We start from the raw sequence: 20,717 nt of genomic DNA, 5'->3' as shown, positions 1-20,717 counted from the left end.
TAATAGGACGGGAGGTATTTCCAGCCGGATCGCGGTGACGCTGCGATCAATGTCTGTGTAGACTCGGAGCGTTCAGTCTCGGGCACGGATTCCTCTCATTGGCTAGACCAATCGGAGCGCATATCGCAGTGTGCCTTCATCTCGCACCCCGGATCTGGGTGGATTCTACATTCTCGAGAAGCCGTCACCACGCGCCGCATCCAGATCTAGACATCTTGTGTCTCACCGTCGCCAGTTCGAGTCGAGCATCTGGCCCACACCTGTCAAATATGCTGGTGGAATCACAGCCGCCTGAGAAAGAGCGCGACGTGAGACACTTCTCCAGTGTTGGGAACAGTATGATCATTAGTTGTCCTGGCGCGGTGAGAGGGCCCCAGCGCGTCTGGGAAGAATTCAGGTACGGCCGACAGGCTTCCACTAGGAGTGGACTACCGCTTGAGGGATGCAAGGCTTAGCGCATGCTGTATTAAACGTGGTAGATCGCATTTCGCGTTCTGGCCTTCTCGAGAAGGGTTTGGAGAGGGCTTGGCTGGCAGCTCGACGAATGGGAGGTGTCCGCTTCGATCAGCGATCAATGGGTCATCTTATCAGATACAATTTTCGCATATCAGATAAAAATTGCATCTTGGCATCTTATCAATCGCGTGCATGACGCACCGGGGCGCATGGCGCATCCGCCTCTTGCTCCTCCACCTCCTCCGCACGCCGCCAGTCGGCAATCGTTGATCCCGGGTTTCTTTCCTGCCTAACCCTCACAACTGCGGTATGGGAAGTCGACTTTTTGTCTCCCTTCCGACCCCGCAAGGTAGACGATCACCGTGGGTGTCAATTATCGCAAGGAGCATAGCTTACCGCGTGACACGGAAACGCCGGAATGCACATGTGAACGCAGATGTTCCAATGTCGTGAGATCTTGAATGCATCGAATCGAGACAATATGGCGCAGCATGCCACCTTTCGAACTATCACCAAATCCCCTGTGCCGAAGTCGCGACACAGTGGGAAGATCAGTGGGATTTCCTGTCATAAGCAACTTGATCGTCCAGACGAACACACTCATGGAGTGAGTATGGGACACTCACAGTTCGCTCAAATCAATTTTGTTCTGCTCTTTCAGCGGGTGGCGGTTCACTGAACACCATTGAGCAACAGTATCCTCCCCAGCGGTGTCAGCACAAATAAATCTGTGGTTTTGACTGATGGCAGGCGGCGGCCCGGGTCGTTAAGAGCGGTGTTTGACTGTGCAATCTGAGCGATGATATTCCGTAATTCACGTCTACCTGAGTTGCCAAGGTTAGTCGAGGTAAACGTCAGCCGCCGGCAATGTCTAGGAAGAAATAGATTCAGGTCTCTTCAGTTCACACGACAGTGTATATCGGGAGCCAGATGAACATACAGACACCGTACGGTGAGAGCTTCCGAGATGACCGAGGCCTCGGACTTCCTCCATGAATCATCACCGCCAGGGCGTCCAACTGCCATTATCAGAGGGCACAAAATGCAAGAATCTCGGAATGAGCGAGGGGATGCTGAGAGACTGACTGAATACAGTCGCGGCGGTAGACCCACGGGAAGATACGCGCGAGGATCTGCCAGAGACGCTGCCGCATATTCTGTTGTCCAAGCTCTGCTCCGGAGCAAGTCAGTACGCCTTCTGCCTGCAAGGGAAGCTCCTTCGCTACCACGTCCGTTCAAACCTGTCCTATTGATCACGGATCACCTGAACCTGATCAAGCAGACCTCGCGATATGATGGGTTTGATACCGCCGTGGTTATAGACCTTGCTTGCCCTGTTGGTGCGGCTTCCCACCTCATTTACGCTTCTCTGGTCAGAGCGCCACTTAAGGCACAAAGCGCCCTTCCCGTGCGACCAAACCCTGCGGCATGGGAGGCAGATATAGCTTGAATCAGCTTCATGATAGGCCCGTGTAAGCATGCTCTCACCATCGATCGAAGTGTAGTCCTACCCAGCAGTGTGCAACGGCGGTGATTGTTATGTCAAGAACGCCGCACGGCCCACTTCACGGACGAGATTATGTTCCAGGAGTGAGGCAGCGTGGCCGCATTAACCCCATTGCGCGTACGGGGTACGACAGAATATCATGCCTCTTGTTCGCGCCCAAGGTCGTGCAAGTCCTGTCTCCAAAAGCCTGTAACATACAGCTAAATCGCTTGCGTAAGCGTAGAGACACGTTACGTCCGAACGTATGGGCACGATCTAAGTTTGATCAACGACGCACATGTCATCGGTTCCGCCAATTCGAGGTATACCGTTTGCTGTCGTTTAAGCCTGAAACAGACACCCTGACTGGACGATCAACGATCAAAGCTACACGGACGGACAGCTGCGATATGCATGTGACCGGTGGAATGGGCGCCTATGCTGCACAACTATGAGAATCCTGGAAGCAGAAACGGCAGGCACCACATGCCCACATACTGAAGCGGTGGTGGGGAAGCATGCAAATCAAGTCTACCACGCGCCCTGACGGCACCGATAACCTTCGAAGGAACCGCCGCAGGCGCCACGATCCCTGCATATAGCCTTCCGCACACACCTGCGTAGAAGTCGTGGTCATGACCAGCTCACCGAGGCAGAAGACTGCTAGGGACGCACATTTTCGTTACCCGAGCCCCATCGGGGCTGTGAAGTTCTCAGAGACAGAGACAACGACAGGTTCCTACGCGGTCTGGGCTGAACCGTGAGTGTCGGGAAACCAAGGGGTAAGCTGATCCGATTCGTCGACGTTGTGGCCCCGCGGCCTGGAACGGACAAGCAGATAAGCTACGGTGCCCATGGATCCCAAAATGCCATAATAATTCTCGCGGGAGCGGAGCAGTAGTTAATTATACTCATCCAATAGAACGCGTTCCTGCTCGATGCCTGCAGGTTTCTACGGCACCGAGAACAATTCCCATCAGGCTCCTCGTACGCCTTGGTGAGACACACTGTACGCACCACTGAGATGCACTCTGCGCGCCCCGATGAGTCATTTGGGTGGGTGATAGAATACGCTGTCAGCGAGATATGCACCTGCGATGACAAACCGTAAGCATGGGATACGCCGGGATATTCTTTGGCGCGCACTTTAGCAAGACCTCTTCGATCTGGTGTTGGGAACGGTCAGGTTAGGCGACACGTTGTACGCGTACCTGGTCTCGTTCTCAGGGGATTTGTAAAGTCGAAATGAGGACACGTACACATGCCAAAGCTGAGTTAACAACAACCGTGGATCCGCATAATAAATGAGGATCCAAGAACTCGCCAAACAGGAAAATGCACTACTCGAATGCTGTTTGCATTGCAGTGTGCAAGGCTGTATTTCTGGATAAGACGGAGCGCGCCTGTTCTCAACTGAGACCGACTTCGAACAGGCAGCGGACGTACCATTTCCAAGTGAGTCAACAGCATGTCACCCATGCCTCTGGTTCGAGATGGCATCATGAACCAGCTGATCCGCTCGCCGGTATACCAACCGAAAGCGGTGTCTGTTACGCACTTGATGCACTTCAGTCTGCTGTCAACGAGGGGCACGGGTGTCCAAATTGAGTCGACAGTGCGCCACATTTTCGCTCACACACGCACATGGACGCGGATGCAAGGCGCACAAACAGGGAGATCAGTCTTCCAATATCATAATCATCTGGGAATGGACGGAAATAAAAATAGAGGCTATCCACCACTCCTGTCATCGGTTCCAACAAGCAAGAGCTTGGCAAAGGGTACAACCATGCGCCCTATGGCCAGGGTAACCCGCATGAGAGTCCTAATGGTTGGCGCAAGCATCTAACGGCGGCCCTACACGCCGAGACGGGCCGAGAGGGCGACCTGAGAGAACATACAAGTAGTCGCAGACGTCGATACCTCCTTCGGACCTCCATAGGCTCCGGATACTCGTATCTGACCAGACAAGATGCGCATGAATGTGGCGGATAGGGCCCTGAGGAGACTTTGCACCGAGCTCGCCGTACATGTTGCGTGCCATGGGAGTAGATGGACGATAGGGCGAACGGAGTATGCGTGTCCGTATTGTCGTTCACACGGCACACGAGCGCGAATATGCATCCTCGACTTCAACCACACGTGTTAATGTAATCAATCGTCACCAAGTGAACAATCCAAACTCACCTTATCTCTTGCTACACGTCCGAGAGACGCCTTAGACAGCGCAAGTCGCACAACTGCATCGCCGCCATGGGGAAACATACCGACTTGAGTAGCCCGCGGGTCATCGTCCATGAACTTCTTCTGTAGGTCAGCGCTGGAAGTTGCCTCGGAGTCACTGGGATGGTGCATGGATTACGAGCCGGGGGTACTGCAAGTGCGGTGAGAGACACTTCGGATCAGGGAAGCAGTAGGGGCATTAGCCGACTCTATGGCAGCTACATTCTCGCCAATGGAGACGCCACGACCACCCAGGCCCAAATGGTGATTCTTGCCTATCGCAAGAGGAAACAGCGCTTTCCATTGTAATCAAATAGTAGAATGTTAGACATCGTGGGTTCCGTATAAGATAGAAGAGGCAAGCAACGGAATATTGATGAATTGTGACACGAACTTCTCAGGATGCATTGATACAATGGCCTGATACAGGTCTGTTTCGACTTCTCTGGCTCGGTAGCTTGAGGAACGAATTTGTCCTGCCAGAAACTATGATCTGAGGATTCACATCGGATAAATTAGCGGAGGTCGGTGTCTTCACCACGGTCATGGCGACATACCGATCACTGCAACAAGAACATCAATCATGGTAACGCCCTCATGCATAAGCGCAGTCACATGATGAAAGTTGACATGGACCAACTATCCCTCGATCATGGGAGTGGCGGCCAAGTCGGAGGAAGGAGCAGCTCCGCTACCCCCTGGTGTACCGCCCGGGGTGTGGTCGCCACCATTGCCAAGGACCTCCTCAAGTTCTTCCTCTTCCTCACTGTCATTGCTCTGCGCGCCGTCCGGGGTTTCCGCGCTGTCAACATCGCCTGCACCACCAGGAGTGCGCATTGTGCCATCATCCCCGCCAAGAGACTGCGAGAAGGGAGCAATATCCCACTCGAGGTCCTCGGGCTCTTCTTGATCGACGGCGACGCGGGCCTTCCAGTCGTACTTCTCGCGAAGCATAGCGACAGCACGTACCGCACGATCGACCCTCTCGTCGTGTTCGACGCGGATCTGCTCGCATTCACTTAGGACATCCTCGTATTCTGTCCGCTTGCCCTGGGCTGGCCCGTTGGGTCGTCCCGTCTGCGTGAGAACCCCTAGCGTTCCCTTTGTCTCCATATGTTCGGAGAGATGACGAACAATATCGTTCTCAATTTTCAGGACATTTGTCGTCTGCTGGTTTCGTAAGAGTGGGATGAGCTCGTTGTCAAGCTGCGAGTCTGTCAGGGGAACACTGGGATGCAGTGAGAGCCTCTCGTACGGATTTCCTTTTGAGCTGGAAGATCCAGTCGCGCTCGCGAATGTAGGTCCTAGCAAAGAGGTGGCGAGATTGTGGGATTGAGAGAGTAGAATATTGTATTTTGACAGAACGTCTGGCCATGCCGGCATGGCGTTCTGACCACCATATTCAATCGTCCGCTGTAGAAGTTGAATGGATTCTACCATTTGATTGGCTTTGAACTTCAACGATTCGAGTTGCGCAATTGGCAGCGATGATGGGTCGAAGGTAAGACGTGGTGGATTGGCAGGATCTGACATGGCGAGGCGGATAGCAGCTATACGAAAGGGTATTTAAAGAGAGGAGATATTGAAGCATCAATTATTGAACGCATACAACAATGATACGCACCCGATAACGGGGATTTGACCTGAACCCAGTGATGGCTGAGGCGGTAGCGTTGAGAAGGTGTCTAAGAAAGGAAATGCTGTAGAGGCTGTTGCCAAACAAATGCAAACGTTGAATTGGGGCCAAATTGATAGCACGCTTGTACTTGCATCAGTCTCCTCTTGCGCTCTGCTCTCCGTCGGTTATTCTAGTCATCATAGGATATGCTTCGTCTACTGGGTCAACACGTCGCGCTGCGCGTCAACGTGACAAAAGGTCCCTTATTCACAGGGGCTGTCGTTTCCCAGCTCGTTACGCGACCGTCCACGTATGCGCGTACATTTTTATCCGTCACTCGTCCGCTGCTCGTTGAGAAGGACACGGCGACCAAGAGGAAAGCCCCTGCAGCCAAAAGCGACACAGCGACTGGTGATAAAAAGACACCGGCTAAGAGTGCGTCGAAGACCACAGCTGCTACTAAGGAGCCAGCGAAGAAGCCGGTGAAGAAGCCAGTGAAGGCTGCTGTCAAGTCGAAAGCCTACGTACCACTGACCCGTGCGCCTTTTTCATGGTGATATGACTGTGCCATTGACCTGTATGCAGGCATGAAGATTAGTCGCGAGGATCGTCCTCCTACGGGCAGACGATCACCATTTGTCTTCTTCATCCAAGAATTCTTGAAGACACGTGTATCCAAATCGCTCAAAGACTCGGCTGAGTATATGTCCCAGGCAGGACAGGAATGGCGCGCTCTCAGCGAGTCAGAGAAGCAGGTCAGTGATACCAACAAGACGCCGTCAGTGGTGACTGAGTCCCGTTACAGAAGTACCAGGATGCTAGTGCTGAGGACACAAAGAGATATTTGCGAGACATGATCGAATACGTCGAACGGGTTGATCCCCAAGTCTTGAAGGCCATCAACGTTCAACGCAAAGCAAAAGGCCAACAGCGCTGGAAGGTTCCTCCCGAGGCCAAGCCCAAGAGAGAAAAGAGGCCCCTCTCGTCATTCATGCGGTCCGTCGCATTCCCTTCGAGCTTAACACTTTTGTAAGATCTTGCACAGATTTTTGAGGGACCCCCCGCCTGAGGTTGTCGCAAAATTGGAGGGCTTGGGGGACATGACATGGCTTAAGAGAAATTCCATTCTTGGAGAAGAGTGGAGGCAGCTGTCGGCTGAAACGAAGGCGGTACGTTGATAGCAGCTTTAAATTTTATGCAACTTACTCATAATCGCACACAGTCGTACACGGAAGCAGCCAAGAAGGAGCGGGAGGAATGGCGCGCTCAGCATGGATCGGCCACTACATCAGCATAAAATGTGGTTGGAAACCTCACTATGGCCTTCGACTATGATGTGTAGACCACCGCTCTCTTCGCTTGCTCCACTTATGACTTCTGTCCTAGACTTCTGTCTTGAGATTCTGGCCAGCTCATCTGGACAGATGATTTACGTTTACTGTAGCTTGACATATGTTCTATAATAATTTGTCAAGGTGCCCACCAGTGGTTAACGCACAGCACCACTTTGGTGACCGAATGGGCAGTCGGCTCTGTTGCATCGGTATGATTCCGCGTCACCACACAAAAGGTTATGCATATAGGAGCACCCGGTGTTCGCTGGACATAAATCAAGATGTATCCATGAATTGGAGGTATGAGGAACGGGGTTGCAACAAACGAGCGACGACGGGGTTAATGGAAAAAGGGTATAAGGTATCGTAATGGGACAACGCAGCAACGTCAACAGAAAATAGAATAGAGATAGCTAATAGTCATTCACGAGTCCTGCAGATGTGTAATTCAGTCGTAAAAGCTCACAGGCGCCGACCGGGCACCGCCCAAAAAATCATCGTCAAAGCCACCGTACATCCTGTGACCAGTGCAGTGACCCACAGTGCACGGCCAAGCAGGAGTTTCTTGACATATGGCTCCCGGATGTGTAAGGTGCGGAATGGCGTTGACTCGGACTGGCCCAGGAATACGAGTATGGGATCGAGCTCATATTGGTGGGAAATGAGGAAGAGAATGGCGATCGCGTATGGGATGAATAGCTATCACGCCAGTCAGCATTTTCCAGCAAATGAATGAGACAGAAGCACGTACGAAGAAGCGCTTGGACTTCGGGTGTACGTCGAGGAAAATGAGAGAGAAGCCTACTGCCAGCCCAATCCACAGCACAATCAGTCCTATAACGAGCCGCACAAGCGCCGACATTGGCGTCAGGTTGCCGAACGCCTTCGCGCGGAGGAAGCGCGGAAACGCGTCCTGCTCCATCGCGCGGAAACAGTACTCCTTCTGCGCATGGTACATGTCCGGGATCTGGGCCATCAGGCTCATCTCGCTCTGCGTCTTGGGCTCGTGCGTGCTGCTGAGCGGGAACGAGTGCATCCGCAGCGCAGGAGGCAAATATATCTCATGGTTCTCGTTCGACCCCACTGTACCCGCCGGCGACAGGTAACGCAGGTAGATGCGCTCCGCGGAGGCGATGAGGTCCTGGCGTGTGATCGCGGCGGAGCGTGGGATGATCGTGGGCGCACGCGAGGCGCGCTTGAACAGCGTCGGCGTCCGACCAGACAAAGAGAATGGAGTCGACGAGCGAGGGGGATCCGACGCGACGGCAGTCGCTGGCGTCGTGGACATCATGCGCGGGCTAGGGCTGCGCGCCGCCTTCTCCTCGTCGCCCGCAGCGAGGTTGTGCCTGTCGTGATCAGACAGTATATCGCCCGTGCTTGCAGTGCTCCGCTTCGTGCCAGTGTGCGGATTCAGGCCGACTACCGTGCCATAGATCGACCCGCGCCGTCGTGCATAGTCCCAGTACTCCGGCCAGTCATCCCGAATGGTGCGCCCCGACTTGCGGACGTCCTTGAAGTATGCGCGACAGAGATTCTCGTGCTGCTGCACGTCTAGCCAGAAGTCGAGGATGTCTTCCGAACCCTCGCGCTGCAAAAATAAACTAAACATCCGCGAAGTTAGCACGGTTTACTGCCTTGTGAACAGCACTCACTAAAACATGAACAAGTCTACGGGGGGTCGCGTCCGTCTCGAGAGGACCTCGGTGAAAGAGGGCAGGCGATTTCTGCGGTTGTCGACGCTATCATCCTGGCGCCGTCGGTCGTCGTCCATGGCTGTCTTCGACAACGTTGTCGATACAGCGTGGTTGTCGCCGTCTGCAACCAAACCGCCCAAACAGTTGTTTCTGAGAAAGGAAAGACGCAATGGTTATTTAACTGTATATATGTAACTCTGCATTTGAATGCTATGATGTTTTATCTTTGTATGCTACATTTTCGCCTTTCCCCAAAGTACTTAGAATGCTTGGCAGCGCTCATCACCGAACCTCTCACTCTGAGCTCTCGAGAAGTACGCCATGTCGTTCGCCAGGGCTCTGTACCCCGCAATTAGGGAGATTCGCATTTTTTGTTGCCAGACGAACTCAGCTTCAGGGGGTACACGGTGAGTGTGACATTGGGAACGGGACTACAGGTGCTGGACAGTATTCGTCGAATGACAGGGAATTCCTCAAGTCCACACACGCCATAATGAAGCAGCATAATCCGCACCTCCCTATCATGGTTCGGCAGGCGGGGGGGACGCCTGCGAGAGCGTTCGTGCGATATGGTACGTCACATCTTGATGTACCTGTATGTGTCCTCATATTACAACCTGCACCAGAGAAAGGTGATGAGAAGCATGTAGAATTGGATAACCTCAACCAGGCGGATGTTTCATCGAAAATAGCGCAGCTGCTGAAGAAGCCGTCCTAAGGCTTCGGATGGATCACGTCGTTGTCATATCGCTGTATGACCTCGCTAGACTCTGCAATTAGCTATTGGACAACAATAGACACCATACCGCATTGGTGGTAGGTCGCGACAGCATGTCTACGGTTCCTGGGTGCGTTTAGTCTTATCTGAGATTATCATGGTCAACCCTCCGCTCCCCACTGGCTGTTGTGCTTGATGGTCGGTGAATGTAGCGCAATCTGAGGGATCATTTGCGATGACACGGACCCCTTGCTAACACAGCTCCCGACTGTTCTCGAACTGTACGGCCTCAGCGCCAATGAGGTCGAGACAATACCGAAATACAGCGCGGCCAATGCTGTCTTTCAAGCTTCCTGCGTGTTGGAGCGCACCAACGAGCCATACAGGCACCATCAGCAATACCAAGGCCTGTCGACAGCTTCAAGTGGCGTGGACTCGCCCGTGCACGCTCTTGGCTACCACATGCAAATTGGCGATGTGTTTCTCACTGTCGCCGCTGAAGGCTAACGTCAGGCACATCTCCACCATGTCCATATTGTGCAGACATCGCCGACAGCCGTGTCATTTTTGCGGAAATGGTCTCCCGTGGAAACTTCATCAAGTCCATGGCCTTGGTACATCGTATTTGCAAAGCGACGAGGCTTACCGCCGCTTAGGCAATCCCATAGCATCGGCGGTCTAAGGGGCTACGCGTGCAATCGGGGAGCTCTCTGAGCTAGTGAGTCAAGGAATCGTGAACGATACACACAACATCCCCTATGCCCAAGGGTTCTCATCGTCCAGGAGGTCTGGACTATACAGTACAGTTCGTGCGTGTACAGGCGGCGTCTCTGCCTGAACAATTGTCCGTTCCTCTACGGCTTGCGTTTCGGCATCCAGGACATCGTCAACTTCATCTGCTCCGTCTCCCACGTCGAATATAGCGGACTCCTCTTGACGTCCAGCCAAACTTGCGCCTCCAGTGACCTCAACTTCGCCTTCCTCTCGCTTGTTGTCGTTGTCAATAACATATCCTCGTCGATACACCTTGTGCAGTGCACTACCCCCACGTACTGCCGGCTCGCCTTTCCGCCGCTCATGGGTCATGGATTCCTCTGCGGCGTGTGGGTCCTCGACGATCAAATCCACGGCGTCAGGCGGGAGCACAGGACGCTCAGTCTCTTTCTGCGGGGATGGCGGCGGGTGTCGATTCCTCGGACTGTTCGTCGAGGAAGATGTTCTTCTAGACACGGGCTGAATGTTCGCAGACAGTGCACGGGTGCGAGGAGACGGCACGGGAGTGTGCTCGCGACTTGTCCATCGCAGCTTCACATCTCCCGCCTTCGCCTCCGGCAGTCGGTCATGCTCCTTGTCAATGACCACCTCGCGTCTTGTGATCTCGTTGCTTGCCCGCGTTTTGCCCTTCCGCGCCGCGCTGTCTGACGAATCCGAGTCATTCCGTTCCCGCAGGGCGCTTCTCTGGAAGCCGTCCGTGGCGCCATACGTCTGGCGTGGCTGTCCCAGTACTCGCCCGGGACGCGGAATGGGTGAGAAAAATGCCCCGCGCTCGTCGCTCAGAATCCGCTCTTCTTCATCCCACATCGCCCGCTTCGCCGCTTCGGTGCTGACATCGACGGACGGATAATGGTAGTCGCCGAAGAGATACTTCTTACTGTGCTTAAATAATTCTTCGTCCATTTCGTCGATATCGCCGAACGGCAAACCGAAGCCCTCTTCCTCCAAAGAGACGGTGTCGAAGATCGTGCGACCTTCTGTTTGCGGCGTCCGTAGGTCCGCCGCCGTGTGTACGACACCTTCAGCTTGGCCTGACAAGAGCGGCGCGTAAACTTCTTCCGTCTGGTCCTGCCCCGCGATGCGGTCGACTGCCCTATTGAGGCGGCCCTCGATATTGCCTGATGGCTTCGCAGGCTGCGGCAACCAGTATTTGCGCCTGCCGCCTTGGCTGTACCGTAGGCCCGCGCGTATGCGCCTGTCGCGGCCCGCACCTTGGTGGATGAAGCCCTCGCTCGGCTCGAACTCACGGTAATCCATACCCTCACCGCGCAGCGTTGCCTTGAGGTCCTCGACGACGTCCTTGAGCCCAAATGCGTCGCGGAACGCATACAGCATTGGCATGCGCGCAACGAACGCGATGTGTGGGTCGACAAAATCGCGCGTCGAGAATGCGTACAGGTGTGCGACCGCGAAGAGCGGCATTTCGAGGCAGATGAGCGTGTCCGTGAGCCCGAGCGCGATATGTTCGCTGTCCGTGTATGGTCCAAGCTTCGTGATCGCGCCGGCGGCAACCAGGATGGAGATGCCGATCGACTGCCAGAAGGAGAAGAAGAGGATGCCTTTCACACAGAGGAACTTCGGCATGGGCCTGATGGCTAGTCAGAATGCTTCATCCACTCGCAATGGGGGTACCGCACGACAGACCTGAATGGTTTGAGATCCGCACTCACACACAACCAGAAGATGGCCAGGCAATACAAGCTGAGGCAAATGCTCACGTTGTAGACGACGCTCACGTAGAGATACCCGGAATTTGCGCGGAGATCGCCTTCGTTGAATTTTCCCAACAGTTTGAGCACAATGGTCACAAGCGCAAGTATTGGCTTCACTTGGACATATTCTACAGGAAACACCTAAGCAATCGTTGCTGCTATATAACAGAATATAGCTCACGAATCACGCCGCGCTTCAGAAATAAGAATGTGTGCGGGTCGCTTACATCAACCTCTCTCCAAAAGATGCTAGCAGGAAATGCGGGATATTTCGGTGAGCGACCGTGGAGAAGTATGAGGAGAGAGCGCTCTCCTCCCAGGTAGGCGATGAGAAGGTCGAAAAAGCAATAAATTACAAATGCCTGCCATTAGTGCGTCAGCGATATCCTATTGCTTCAGCGAGGCCTTGATGATCAAGAAAGAGACAGACACGTCGCTTTTGTGGTATTTAGCAAACCACGCACCTCATAGATGTCCCGTACTACATCAATAAAGAATGCTGCCTGGAGGGAGAACAAGGAGATGAATGATGAAATTGCGTATAATGGAACCATGAGCATGATTCGGACCACCATCCTGAAAGAAACAGCGGCCAATCTCGCTATCAGCTTCTCAAACGGAGTGGACTACACAGGACGAACCGTTGGAGAACAGGCTTCCGATAATTCTTGAGATGGAGGAAAATGGACGTTGCAGATATGAATGTTGCTGCTACAGTGGACAAGCCAGCCAATAGCAATACAGGAAACGGTAGAGAGGAACCGGAACCAGAGCCAAGGTCAGGTAGCTTTCCAAACACTTTCATTGAGTTCATGATGACGAGGGAGTATTGGGTAGGTGTCACTAAGATTCATAGAATCGGATAGCGTGCTCTTTCACCCCGGGTCCAGTTGTGCGACCGCGCGTTACGTATGCTACAGGTTCGCCTGCTTCAGATAGAGTATATGGGGAAATCTCAAGTGTTAAGGCGGCATGGACTTTGCGAGGAGAACGAGAGTCAGAGCGAGGTCGAGACGGCGCGAAGTCGACGCGCAGCGAATGCTAACGAGCCACAGCGTGACCGTGGGAACTCTGTTAGGATCAATCACATGTGCGCGTCTGCAAGCTGAAGAATGTGGCACCGAGGCATACATATAGTGAGATTCTCGCGCTTTGGGTTCCTTGGGGTTGCATACACCATCACCACTCTCTGCACTCTCTTTCCACACATATCACCACACTGCCTCCGTTCAAGAGAAGAAATAACTCAACGCAAACCTCAGTTGAACCGACTCGAAACTTCTTACTGGTTGCTTTCAAGCACGATGTCTGACCCTCGAAAAGCACGCGTAGACGACGAGGACCTCGATGATCTCGATGGTACGCACGCGCATGTATTCTCACTCGTGCTGCTACAAAGGTCACTTTGTAGACGTTCTTGACCAATTCTCTGCGCCGCCCGCGAAATCTCAGGCGCCACCGATATCCGCGCCACAGACTTCATCTGCTGAAAATCCCGCACCGACAGCAAGTGCATCGCTGCCAAGTTCCAAGAGCGACCCACTCGGGCTTGGTGGCCTCGCCTTGACCGACGATTTTGCGAGCGAACTTACGCGTGGCATGGAGTCGCTCATGCGCGAAATTATGGGCGAAGCAGGGCTAGACCCCAAAGCCGGAGCATCAAGTTCGACTGGAGACGGAGAACCGTCTGAAGAAGAAATAAAGCGCGAAGAGGCGTTTCGTGCAGCATGGGAGAAGATGCTGGTTGAGGGTATGAACGGCGCACTGGATGTCGAGGAGTTGTCTGGAGGTACGTCCGGCAAGGAGAAGGAACGGGGAACTGAGTCAACAAGCGGCGCTGCCACAAGCAGTGTGGATCCCCAAGATAACTTCCAGACAACTATTAAGAAGGCATTGGACAAGCTCAAAGAGAGCGACGCGAACTTGCAGGTGAGGCTCTGGAGTGCTCAGATCAGGATACTGCGCTAAGCAATCACCAATAGGCCGACTCTCCCGAGTCGTTCGAGGCCATGATGGCCAAATTGGCAGAAGGATCTCATGGCGGAGAGTCAGACGAAGAGGCCGCGAAGCTCATCGAGGGCATAATGTCGCAGCTCATGACCAAAGAGATACTCTACGAGCCACTCAAGGAATTGCACGCTAAGGTACTTACGTGCCATTTCAATTCATCCCAATTGCCCGCTGATATCGCACACAGTTCCCTGGGTACCTGAAGGACCATGCCGCCACAATATCTGCCGATGACAAGAAGAGTTATGACGCGCAATACGCCGTACTCGAGAAGATTATCGCCACTTTTGATGACCCTGCGTATTCAGATTCGAGCACGAATAACGATGAGATTGTCACACTCATGACGGAGGCATGTCTTCTCCACGTCTGTACCACTCACAAATACTGAGAATGTCCTATTACAGATGCAAAGCCACGGGTCACCGCCAGCAGCCCTCATGGGTCCATTGCCGCCCGGGCTTGACTTTGGCCCAGATGGTATACCCCAGCTCCCGGAAGGTTGTGTTATTGGCTGAACCATTGTCCACTTCTTGCATGACTGCGTTCTCTCGGCTCATTGGAGGGATAGGGCACCGATGTATGTATATGTATTCCATCCGCTCTGTATTGGTATGACCCGTGTATCGGTACCGTGAGATGGAGACAAGTGAATCTAACGAGACTCGCCCGCTCAGCTTTTTGGCGCGTAAAGAGCTGCAGGGTTGACAGTTTGGAGTTTCTCTTGACACCTAAAAGCTGACAGAGCAAGAGCCATGCTTGCTTAGTGCAACGAATCTTGCGCACAGCCATGCCCTGATCCACGAATGACCAAGACGGTGTGGCTGCCCCTCAAGAATGAGGTGCCACGCAAAATGGACGGTTTGAAAGTATGATCATGCGCGTCTTCGGGGAGCAGCACATGGCCTGGGACTGACTCGCTGATGTTCGTGACAGTAGCCGGTCGGTGAGATATGTGGTGTCTTCTCATTTGCGACAAGAACTATACATCAGGAAGCCCCTCTATATAAGTAGAATAAGTATTCTACTACTTGTGGTAGGTCAGTAGGTTAGCATAAGTAGTAAAACGAGGGTTTTCATGATGCTAATTGCTTGATTGTCGTTTCTCTTGCTAGTGTTCAAGCAGGGACGGGCACCGAAGATGATAGAGTGAACGATGTTTGACACGGCTTGTAGCCAGCAAAGTAGTACGTAAGGAACCAAGTATAAAACGAACGTGTGAGTACCATACGCGATGATGTGATCTCCCACCGTAAGTATCGACTGTATTTCCAACGCGTTGTGTGACCTTGAGTTAACGAATGATCGATACACGCCAATTGTTCATTGAAAATTCCTACCAGATTTCGAGGCCGTAAGTGAGGATCTGCCCGATACTTGAGATTCGCGACTTAGAGCCGTGGCGAAGCACTTGTCGCACGTGACCGTGTTGAGATGCGCGTTGTGGCATCTTGATTCTTGTGCGTCCATCAGTTGCCCAGTAAGTGACCCACGCCGTTAACCGATATTCATCTGGAAGTTTATCGCGGCATTGTTGTATAATCCTGTGACACTACTGAGCATCAAGAGACTCCGCGACGTGATTTATCCATCAGAGAGGCACGCATCATCCTCTAGCCTTTGTGCCCAGAAAGGTAAGCTGGGACATTGTGACTCTCTTTTCAGAACTGCTGACGCAAGCACACTTCGCCACAACTCCAGGTTAAATCTCCGAAACATACGAGAGGTTACAGCCCATTAGTATATAATGTCCACCGATGCCTGTGGTACAGATTGTTTCTCTTCTGCGGTACGCTCGTGGCTCAATCCAACATGCCGAACGAGAATCTTACCTCAGATACTCCGCCTCGCGCCCACCAGACTATGAGCGCTCCATACAACTGGGGAAAACTCGATGAAGCCCGGCAAGCCCTCATCGACGAATTCAACAACGTCGTCCCCGAGTTGCCCTTGTCATTCTTCTTCGATAATATCTTCCCTCAGGTTCCCTCAAGTATTGACATCGATGATGTCGTCCAGACCCTTCAAGACAATGATACAATTCGGAACGGCCGATGGAGTGCATTTCAGAAAGATCCTAATCGCAACGGCGATGAAGAAGACATGGTATTCGCGCCTCTTGAAAGCTTGGCTGCGGCGGTAGCAGAAGCCGTCAAGGTATCGGGAATACAGCACCGGTTCACGTACCTCTGTAGACCGCGTCGAAAACCGGCATCAACCACAAAGCTGACACACACGCGCCCTGACGGCTACTTCGTGTTGGATCATAAGGGCACATTACGCTGGTCAGATATTGCTCTTTGTGCGGAATTCAAGAAGGCAGACACCACTGGAGATAGGGATGATGTCAATGATTTCTTCACTATGTGAAAATATAGCGTGCTGAATCAAACTTAGGATGTGTCTAAGGTGGTATGGGGAATGCATCAGTGCATGCGTAACGATCCATGCCGTAGATTTACGTTTGGTCTCACTATTGAGAATAGCAAGACGAGATTCTGGTACTGCAGTCGGTCGGAGATGTACGTCAGTGAGCCGTTCAATTTCATCGAGGTGAGTGGTTGCACTCCTACACGGGGGGCATGACCTTGACTGCATTTTGTAGGATCATAGTATGATGGTGCGCTTTATCCTTGCGTTCGCCTACGCAAAGCCACAGGATGCCGGGTGGGATCCAACGGTGAAACGCGTTCCAGGGACCAAAGGCCCTCCTCGCTATGACATTATTGTGCGCGACAAGGATGGGAAAGAGACCGTATATCGGACAACGAGAATGATTTCCGACGTCGGAGCCAACCCAATTCGGAGTCGAGGCACCCGTGTTTGGGAAGCGAGAGAACTAAGGAACGACGAAGAATATGGGCCCGCCGTCGTACTCAGGGATTCGTGGATAGATGCCGATCGCCAGAACGAGGGCGATATCCTGGAAACCTTTCGCAGCGCGAAAACTGAGCCGGATGATGAAGAACTGATTGATCAAGGCCTCCTGTCTGTCGTGTGCCATGGGGACGTCTTTGTTGACACCCAGCGAGATCACACTCGGATAGTGATGACTAGGGGCGCGGACATTACATCGGATAGCCCTCTTTTCGTCTTGCAGTACACCCCTCCGCCCGAGGTGGATCCCCGGAACACTTTGTCGCATACCGGCGTGGGGAAACTAATCACCCCTCCCGACCGCTATCCACCAAATGAAGTGGTCACTTACCATCCGAAGATTCATTATCGTATCGTGTTCAAGGAGGTCTGCCGATCACTGTATACGGTGACGGAATTGGGTACACTATTCAAAGTCCTCATGCAGATCACATGTGGTGAGTAAACCTCCAATTTATCGAAGTGCAGCTTCTCAGAATGTCCTTGTGCAGTATTGAATGCGATACACAAACTCGGCTGGATCCACCGCGACATAAGCCCCGGGAATATCTTGATCTACGAGGTGGATGGTGAGGTTTATGCGAAACTTACCGACCTGGAATACGCGAAGTGTATGAACCTTGGGAGCCCCGCTCATGAGGTCAAAACAGTGAGTGGTGTAACACGTCAATAAGACATCAGCCACTTATTTCATGTTGCCATTATAGGGTACTCCACATTTCATGGCCATTGAGGTGGATCATATGCGGTACTTGTTCAACCCCCTAATTTCTGAGAGCGATAAAGATGATTCCGAGGAAGAATCTTCCATTCCTCCACTCGCACTCTTCAAACAAGGCCGCAAAAAAAATCCGCCGGATGCTGAGGTCAATCTCAACACGACTAAATCAATGGCACCAGTCAACAGCATATTTCTATACAACCCCCTTCATGATCTCGAGTCCGTTTGGTGGACAGCAGTCTACTTCCTGTTTAACAGGGACGTCGTTCGCGTTGCCGGGGAGGTTGCCACGCCTGATAAGGAGAAGGAGAAGGGTCGGCGCAATTACGCGTACGCCATATTCCACAAGCACAAGGAACGAGATGACGTCTTGAAAATGCCCAACGTATATGCTGAGGCAGTCAAGAGTCTTCATGTTTCCTTGTCGGACATCGTGGATCAGCTCGAAATTGCGAGGAAGAGTCTTGTTGCGCGGTACCAAGATGTCGAGAAGGAAATCCCTATGATCGTATCGAAAGAAGCTGCGAGGAATCTTCATCGAAAATTTCAAAAAATTCTTAATGTTATTGGAGACCTTGCCTTTCAAGCAGATATTGTGATCCGCCAGTCGGCGCAAGACGTGGCAGAGGCTAAACAGATCTATGGACACAACAGCACGCATACTCAAGATGACACAATTTTGATTCTGTCTGCGCAGGCCGAAGATGACGATACCTTGCAAGACAAAGATCTGCTCCTCCCGATTCAGGAAGAAGACGCTTGCCTCGAAGCTGTTCCGGAAGCACCCAGCCCCACGCCGGTCGCCGCAAAACCCGCGATGAGGCTAATATCACGGCGAACGGCGAGATCACCGTCTGCCATTAATTCGAGGTCAACCAGCGTTATGTTGTCATCTAGAGCCACTAGGTCGACTCAACCTGGGACGTCTACAAGCCGGGTTCTCACAACTAAAGCCGCAGATGCGAGGTCAGCTCGGAAGACACCTGCTGCGAAGTCGACTACAGAGACGCCTGAGAACGCAAGATTGTCGACTGTGAACACATCGAGGCCGACACGACCATCTGTCACAGTGCAAAGATCAGCTGAGGCCGCACCTGCCGCAGGTGCTCGGGCAACATCTGTGCCGGCGCCCAGACTAGCCCCGAGACCTACGAGACCGCCTCGTACAACTTCGCCACAACCCAAGAGATCGGCGGGGACAGCTTCACTGCCATCTTACGCCCTGCGTTCCACCGTCGTAGCGCCGTCGTCCGCGAATATGGCTACGAGAACACCACCTGCCATAACTACGCGAGAAACCAGGACAACCTCTGTACCCACAATGCAAAAGACCAAACCGACTATGATCACGACATCAACGCCCACGGGAGGGACAGTAGTGACTAGGTCGACGCGAACGAAGCCCGCACAGCCAGCCTCTATACCCACCACGACTACAACTCGATCGACACGCTCAAAACCCATCAGGGACGCTGTCTCTACCCAGACGTCCGCGGTGACTAAGACAAGATCATCCACAAAGGATACAGTGGGCAGCCAGTCCGATATAGCGCCTCCAGGTCGTGGTGGGACTAGCATGAGGACACGGTCTCAGAGTTTGCGGACGCACGTATGATACAACGCGAAGTCGCCGCATTCTCTGCAAAGACTCACCGCGCTTAAAGTCGTGTCGACATCGGCGAGATCATTTTGCAAGAGGAGATCCTGCTTAGGTGTCGGTGTACTAGGGTGACGTTTCGACTAAGGTGAAATAGCCACACTATTTTGATCCGGCAGAGGGCGCGTCCATTTGCGAAAGTAAATTCATCACGCGATGTATAATGGGGAGTTGGTTGGTCTCTGACACAGACACTTGTATGCCCATTGACCTAGGAGAGACAGACTTAGCTGAATTTCTTTTTCGGTCCTAAACACCTGGTAGGTGCTTCTACGGATACTTTCATCACACTGTGTATTGGCATGTCAATCCCATTCTTGGGGTCACAAACCCACTTCTCACCAGTGACACTGCAACATGACTCTAATATGATAATATGGCTACGTGATGCTCGCGGCTTATATCTGACGCAAGTGGCTCAGTTAGCCACGGCCCCTCAGGTCTGCCGTGTCCTGCTTGGCCGAGCGGCTAAGATGTAGGCGTCGATGGGTTCCCTAGGCAGTACACGTGATCGCGATGTTGACCTTATAATTTATTAGCAATGTCCGCCACATCTCCACCTCTACTGACTCGGAAATCAAATCTCACAGCTCTTCCTCCAGCAAGTACTGGAAGACACCCTGCCAAAGGTGGCAACGCTGGCTGTGACGTCGATTTATATTGTAGCCAAGATTCCAAACCTTCTAACAGGCACGAACCGCCGAGCGGACTCAGGCTCCCGAATTTGAATTGAGCCACTCATCGAAAACTGCGTTAGCCACACTGACACCCATATATAAAGCTTGCCTCTCTTCGCATACTACATCCTGCCCCCCCCCCCCCCCACTCACTCACCATTACTACAGTGCTATCGCGCGCGTGACGAGTGACATCATGGCCAACTACATTTCAAATCCGACCAATATCGGCGAGCTAGTATACCACGCCCGTGACGGCATCATTAGGGTCTTTGGGAAACATGTAACGGAGCTCCCAGTCAATTTATTCATGAAAGGCCTTCTCCCTTCATTACATCCAAGCATCATCATCGAGGACGTCATCAAGAAGCTTAAACGCGGACGTCATCCCGAGATTGTCAGAGGCCGGTGGAGAAGATTCAAAGGTGAACCGAGCAAGTCTGGCAAAGCGGAGAACGATACTTTCCAACCGCTTGTCTACATCGCGCAGGCTGCAGCCAGAGCAGCTGAGGTTGAGGACCTCCCACAGTTCGATTTTGTCCAAAATTCAGATTGGGCGTGTGAAGACAGTCGTAGGCGATCAAAAACCCGACCGGACGCGTACTTTGTGCTGCGCGGGAAGTCCGGTGGAACAGCGTCTTGGAAGGACATTGGCGCGTGCATCGAGTATAGCAAGCACAAGTCCAACAACTGCCGAGACCTCGTATGTATGATCTCTATGCCTCCCGAAGACGACTGGTGCTCAATGCTTTCGCTTCAC

At 52.8% G+C, this 20,717-nt stretch overlaps 8 protein-coding genes across 8 annotated transcripts; 5 read left to right on the top strand and 3 right to left on the bottom strand.

The window, feature by feature from the left end:
• Positions 1 to 1,995: 1,995 nt before the first annotated feature.
• POSPLADRAFT_1142331 (hypothetical protein) lies at positions 1,996 to 3,937 on the top strand (the record flags this gene model as incomplete). The annotated part of the gene is made up of 6 exons (XM_024485407.1): positions 1,996 to 2,176; positions 2,567 to 2,702; positions 2,891 to 3,049; positions 3,274 to 3,397; positions 3,453 to 3,557; positions 3,671 to 3,937. 6 exons carry the CDS (start codon positions 1,996 to 1,998, stop codon positions 3,935 to 3,937), a joined length of 972 nt encoding a protein of 323 aa, XP_024339116.1.
• A 507-nt stretch (positions 3,938 to 4,444) lies between these two features.
• Positions 4,445 to 5,825, bottom strand: POSPLADRAFT_1040012 (hypothetical protein). The gene is made up of 3 exons (XM_024477647.1): positions 5,790 to 5,825; positions 4,723 to 5,715; positions 4,445 to 4,658 (listed from the first exon to the last, which is right to left on the bottom strand). Exon 2 carries the CDS (start codon positions 5,696 to 5,698, stop codon positions 4,805 to 4,807), a length of 894 nt encoding a protein of 297 aa, XP_024339115.1. The 5' UTR covers positions 5,699 to 5,715; positions 5,790 to 5,825; the 3' UTR covers positions 4,445 to 4,658; positions 4,723 to 4,804.
• Positions 5,826 to 5,956: 131 nt separating this feature from the next.
• POSPLADRAFT_1040011 (hypothetical protein) lies at positions 5,957 to 7,322 on the top strand. Its single transcript, XM_024477646.1, has 5 exons — positions 5,957 to 6,320; positions 6,369 to 6,538; positions 6,589 to 6,779; positions 6,829 to 6,952; positions 7,006 to 7,322. The coding sequence occupies exons 1-5, from the start codon at positions 5,990 to 5,992 to the stop codon at positions 7,078 to 7,080; spliced, it is 891 nt and encodes a 296-aa protein (XP_024339114.1). The 5' UTR covers positions 5,957 to 5,989; the 3' UTR covers positions 7,081 to 7,322.
• Positions 7,323 to 7,391: 69 nt separating this feature from the next.
• On the bottom strand, positions 7,392 to 8,928 carry POSPLADRAFT_1066128 (hypothetical protein). Its single transcript, XM_024482042.1, has 3 exons — positions 8,770 to 8,928; positions 7,869 to 8,718; positions 7,392 to 7,816 (listed from the first exon to the last, which is right to left on the bottom strand). Exons 1-3 carry the CDS (start codon positions 8,886 to 8,888, stop codon positions 7,580 to 7,582), a joined length of 1,206 nt encoding a protein of 401 aa, XP_024339113.1. The 5' UTR covers positions 8,889 to 8,928; the 3' UTR covers positions 7,392 to 7,579.
• Positions 8,929 to 9,132: 204 nt separating this feature from the next.
• Positions 9,133 to 9,529, top strand: POSPLADRAFT_1143858 (hypothetical protein; the record flags this gene model as incomplete). Its single annotated transcript, XM_024485627.1, has 3 exons — positions 9,133 to 9,218; positions 9,277 to 9,383; positions 9,438 to 9,529. The coding sequence occupies 3 exons, from the start codon at positions 9,133 to 9,135 to the stop codon at positions 9,527 to 9,529; spliced, it is 285 nt and encodes a 94-aa protein (XP_024339112.1).
• Positions 9,530 to 10,285: 756 nt separating this feature from the next.
• On the bottom strand, positions 10,286 to 12,590 carry POSPLADRAFT_1046676 (hypothetical protein; the record flags this gene model as incomplete). Its single annotated transcript, XM_024479094.1, has 5 exons — positions 10,286 to 10,947; positions 11,047 to 11,891; positions 11,948 to 12,143; positions 12,197 to 12,377; positions 12,480 to 12,590. The coding sequence occupies 5 exons, from the start codon at positions 12,588 to 12,590 to the stop codon at positions 10,286 to 10,288; spliced, it is 1,995 nt and encodes a 664-aa protein (XP_024339111.1).
• Positions 12,591 to 13,212: 622 nt separating this feature from the next.
• On the top strand, positions 13,213 to 14,718 carry POSPLADRAFT_1181435 (hypothetical protein). The gene is made up of 5 exons (XM_024488837.1): positions 13,213 to 13,374; positions 13,427 to 13,944; positions 13,998 to 14,159; positions 14,213 to 14,377; positions 14,433 to 14,718. Exons 1-5 carry the CDS (start codon positions 13,320 to 13,322, stop codon positions 14,541 to 14,543), a joined length of 1,011 nt encoding a protein of 336 aa, XP_024339110.1. The 5' UTR covers positions 13,213 to 13,319; the 3' UTR covers positions 14,544 to 14,718.
• Positions 14,719 to 15,837: 1,119 nt separating this feature from the next.
• POSPLADRAFT_1143236 (hypothetical protein) lies at positions 15,838 to 19,009 on the top strand (the record flags this gene model as incomplete). The annotated part of the gene is made up of 6 exons (XM_024485535.1): positions 15,838 to 16,391; positions 16,482 to 16,578; positions 16,631 to 17,339; positions 17,394 to 17,551; positions 17,610 to 18,589; positions 18,727 to 19,009. The coding sequence occupies 6 exons, from the start codon at positions 15,838 to 15,840 to the stop codon at positions 19,007 to 19,009; spliced, it is 2,781 nt and encodes a 926-aa protein (XP_024339109.1).
• Between the last annotated feature and the right edge of the window lie 1,708 nt (positions 19,010 to 20,717).

This window comes from Postia placenta, assembly GCF_002117355.1.
Source record: "Postia placenta MAD-698-R-SB12 unplaced genomic scaffold POSPLAscaffold_7, whole genome shotgun sequence".
Lineage (NCBI taxonomy): Eukaryota > Fungi > Basidiomycota > Agaricomycetes > Polyporales > Adustoporiaceae > Rhodonia > Rhodonia placenta.
Note: the sequence above shows the minus strand (reverse complement) of the source record. Positions and strands in the feature narration are given on the sequence as shown.

Excerpts from the sequence above, each read along its gene's own strand:
- POSPLADRAFT_1040011 (XM_024477646.1), top strand. The coding sequence starts at position 5,990 with ATGCTTCGTCTACTGGGTCAACACGTCGCGCTGCGCGTCAACGTGACA. Across the intron at positions 6,321-6,368 it reads AGCCTACGTACCACTGACCC|GCATGAAGATTAGTCGCGAG; the intron begins GTGCGCCTTTTT and ends ACCTGTATGCAG. Across the intron at positions 6,539-6,588 it reads TCAGCGAGTCAGAGAAGCAG|AAGTACCAGGATGCTAGTGC; the intron begins GTCAGTGATACC and ends GTCCCGTTACAG.
- POSPLADRAFT_1040012 (XM_024477647.1), bottom strand. The coding sequence starts at position 5,698 with ATGTCAGATCCTGCCAATCCACCACGTCTTACCTTCGACCCATCATCG.
- POSPLADRAFT_1066128 (XM_024482042.1), bottom strand. The coding sequence starts at position 8,888 with ATGGACGACGACCGACGGCGCCAGGATGATAGCGTCGACAACCGCAGA. Across the intron at positions 8,719-8,769 it reads GTAGACTTGTTCATGTTTTA|TTTATTTTTGCAGCGCGAGG; the intron begins GTGAGTGCTGTT and ends GCGGATGTTTAG. Across the intron at positions 7,817-7,868 it reads CGAAGTCCAAGCGCTTCTTC|CTATTCATCCCATACGCGAT; the intron begins GTACGTGCTTCT and ends CTGGCGTGATAG.
- POSPLADRAFT_1181435 (XM_024488837.1), top strand. The coding sequence starts at position 13,320 with ATGTCTGACCCTCGAAAAGCACGCGTAGACGACGAGGACCTCGATGAT. Across the intron at positions 13,945-13,997 it reads AGAGCGACGCGAACTTGCAG|GCCGACTCTCCCGAGTCGTT; the intron begins GTGAGGCTCTGG and ends AATCACCAATAG. Across the intron at positions 14,378-14,432 it reads TTGTCACACTCATGACGGAG|ATGCAAAGCCACGGGTCACC; the intron begins GCATGTCTTCTC and ends GTCCTATTACAG.